Source organism: Nicotiana tabacum, chromosome 12 (genome assembly GCF_000715075.1).
Source record: "Nicotiana tabacum cultivar K326 chromosome 12, ASM71507v2, whole genome shotgun sequence".
NCBI lineage: Eukaryota > Viridiplantae > Streptophyta > Magnoliopsida > Solanales > Solanaceae > Nicotiana > Nicotiana tabacum.
In genome coordinates, this window is record NC_134091.1 from 51,580,093 (window position 1) to 51,582,360 (window position 2,268).

The 2,268-nt window shown below is 41.3% G+C and overlaps 1 protein-coding gene across 1 annotated transcript; it reads left to right on the plus strand.

Annotated features, from left to right (window-relative positions):
* The first annotated feature begins 1,156 nt into the window (after positions 1-1,156).
* LOC142167157 (uncharacterized) lies at positions 1,157-1,591 on the plus strand. Its single transcript, XM_075227317.1, has one exon. The coding sequence runs from the start codon at positions 1,157-1,159 to the stop codon at positions 1,589-1,591; it is 435 nt and encodes a 144-aa protein (XP_075083418.1).
* The last annotated feature ends 677 nt before the right edge of the window (positions 1,592-2,268 follow it).

Consider the following 2,268-nt stretch of genomic DNA (forward strand, 5'->3'; position numbering starts at 1 on the left):
AGAATAAAAAATTTAAGATGTGTGTAGACTATAAGGATTTAAATAAGTCGTTCCCTAAAGACTCATTCTTGTTGCTGAACATTGATCAAATAATTAATGCTACGGCCGGGCACGGGTTAATGAGTTTCCTTGATTCTTATTCCGGGTCTAATCAGATTAGGATGAACCCGGAAGATTAGGAAAAAACTTCTTTCATCATAAACTTTGGTGCATATTGCTACAATATGATGCCTTTTGGTCTCAAGAACGCCGGAGCTACATACCAGAGGCTCGTTAATAAGATGTTTGAAAAATAAATAGGTAAAACAGTGGAGGTATATATTGATAACATGATGGTTAAGTATTTAAATGTAGGAGATCATATGAAACATCTCCAAGAGACGTTCGACATTTTGAGGAAGTACAAGATGAAGCTCAACCCAGAGAAATGTGCCTTTGGGGTTGGCTCCGACAAAATTTTGGATTTTTTGGTCTCGCAAAGAGGGATCGAGGTAAACCCTGACAAAAACAAAGCCATCAAGGACATTCCGGATCAGTTAACAAGTGTGAAGGAAGTACAAAGGTTGACTGGTATGTTGGCAGCTCTCAATAGATTCATCTCAAGGTCCTTGAAAGAATGCCACCACTTCTTATCACTTTTAAAAAAGAAGAACAACTTCGTGTGGACTCCGAAATGCCAGCAGGCATTGAAGGACCTAAAAAGGTACCTATCCAGACCTCCATTGTTGTCAAAACTAGAGGAAGGTGAACAACTACTAATTTATTTAGCGGTATCAGAAGTAGCGGTGAGTGCAGTTTTGGTCCGAGAAGAAGAAGGTATGCAATTTCCTATTTATTACATTAGTAAAATATTATCAGAAGTGGAGACTCATTATCCGCACCTTGAAAAGCTAGCCTTAGCTCTTGTAGTTGCCTCTCGAATGCTTAGGCCTTATTTTTAGTGTCACCCAATAGTTGTTGTGACAACCTTTTACTTAAGGAATGTCCTTCATAAGTCTGAGTTGTCATGCCGTTTGGCTAAATGGGCAGTCGAAGTTAGCGAGTTTGACATTGAGTATAAATCGAGGATTGCAATTAAGTCACACGTTTTGTACTGAGGGCTGCAATTAAGTCATAGGTTTTGGCCGATTTCGTGGCTGATTCCAATCCGGGATTAATGACTTTGGCTACTAAGGAAGCAGTGCTGGTGTTGGGAATGACATCGGGAGTCTGGACTTTCTTTACTGATGGAGCCTCCAACATAAAGGGGTCCGGTCTCGGAGCAGTTCTAATCACCCCTTTGGGGGAAACCCTAAGCCAGGCTATTAGAACTATACTGTTTACTAACAATGAAGCCGAGTATAAGGCTTTAATTCCAGGACTTGAACTATCTCGGGGACTAGGTTCCGAGGTCATCAAGATAAAATGTGACTCCCAACTGTTGGTAAACCAAGTGTATGGGAGTTTTGACACAAAGGAGGAGCGCATGCAACAGTACTTGAACAAGGTTCAAGCATTACTTGCACGATTCAGAGAATGGTCAATCGTCCATATTCCTAGGGAGGAAAATATAAAAGCAGACGCTTTGGCTAATTTGGGGTCATCCACATAAATGAAAGGATCTGATTTTGGTATGATCGTCCAATTGCTACATTCGGTGTTAGATGTGGATTGTTACTGCGAAGTAAATTCAACCAATTTATTTTTGGACTTGAGGAATGAATTCAGTATATATCTCAGACATGGTAAATTACACAAAGACCCAAAGCATCCCGGGCACTACGAACCAAAGCGGCTCATTACTGCCTCGTTGATGGACAGTTATAAAGGAGATCATTCCAAGGACCATTGGCTCGATGCTTAGGGGCCTCGGAGGCGGACTACATGATGAGAGAAGTCCACAAAGGGTTTTGTGAACACCACTCCGGTGTAGACTAGTTAGTTCTCAAGTTATTTAGGGCTGGCTATTATTGGTCCCAGATGGAACATGACGCAAAAGCATTCGTACAGAAATGCGACAAATGTCAATGTCACGCATAGTTAGTGCACCAACCAGTAGAATTTTGCATTCGCTGGTGTCCCGTGGCCATTCATGAAACTGGGGATGGACATAGTCGGTCCCTTACCACAAAGGCCTGGGAAGGTAAGATTTCTTTTAGTTTTAATTGATTATTTTACTAAATAGGTCATAGCAGGTTCTTACCAAAAGATTGGAGAATGCAAAGTGATTGACTTCATATGGGACCACATAATCTGCCGATTTGGAATGCCAAAGGATATTGCTTGGGC

Excerpts from the sequence above, each read along its gene's own strand:
- LOC142167157 (XM_075227317.1), top strand. The coding sequence starts at position 1,157 with ATGACTTTGGCTACTAAGGAAGCAGTGCTGGTGTTGGGAATGACATCG.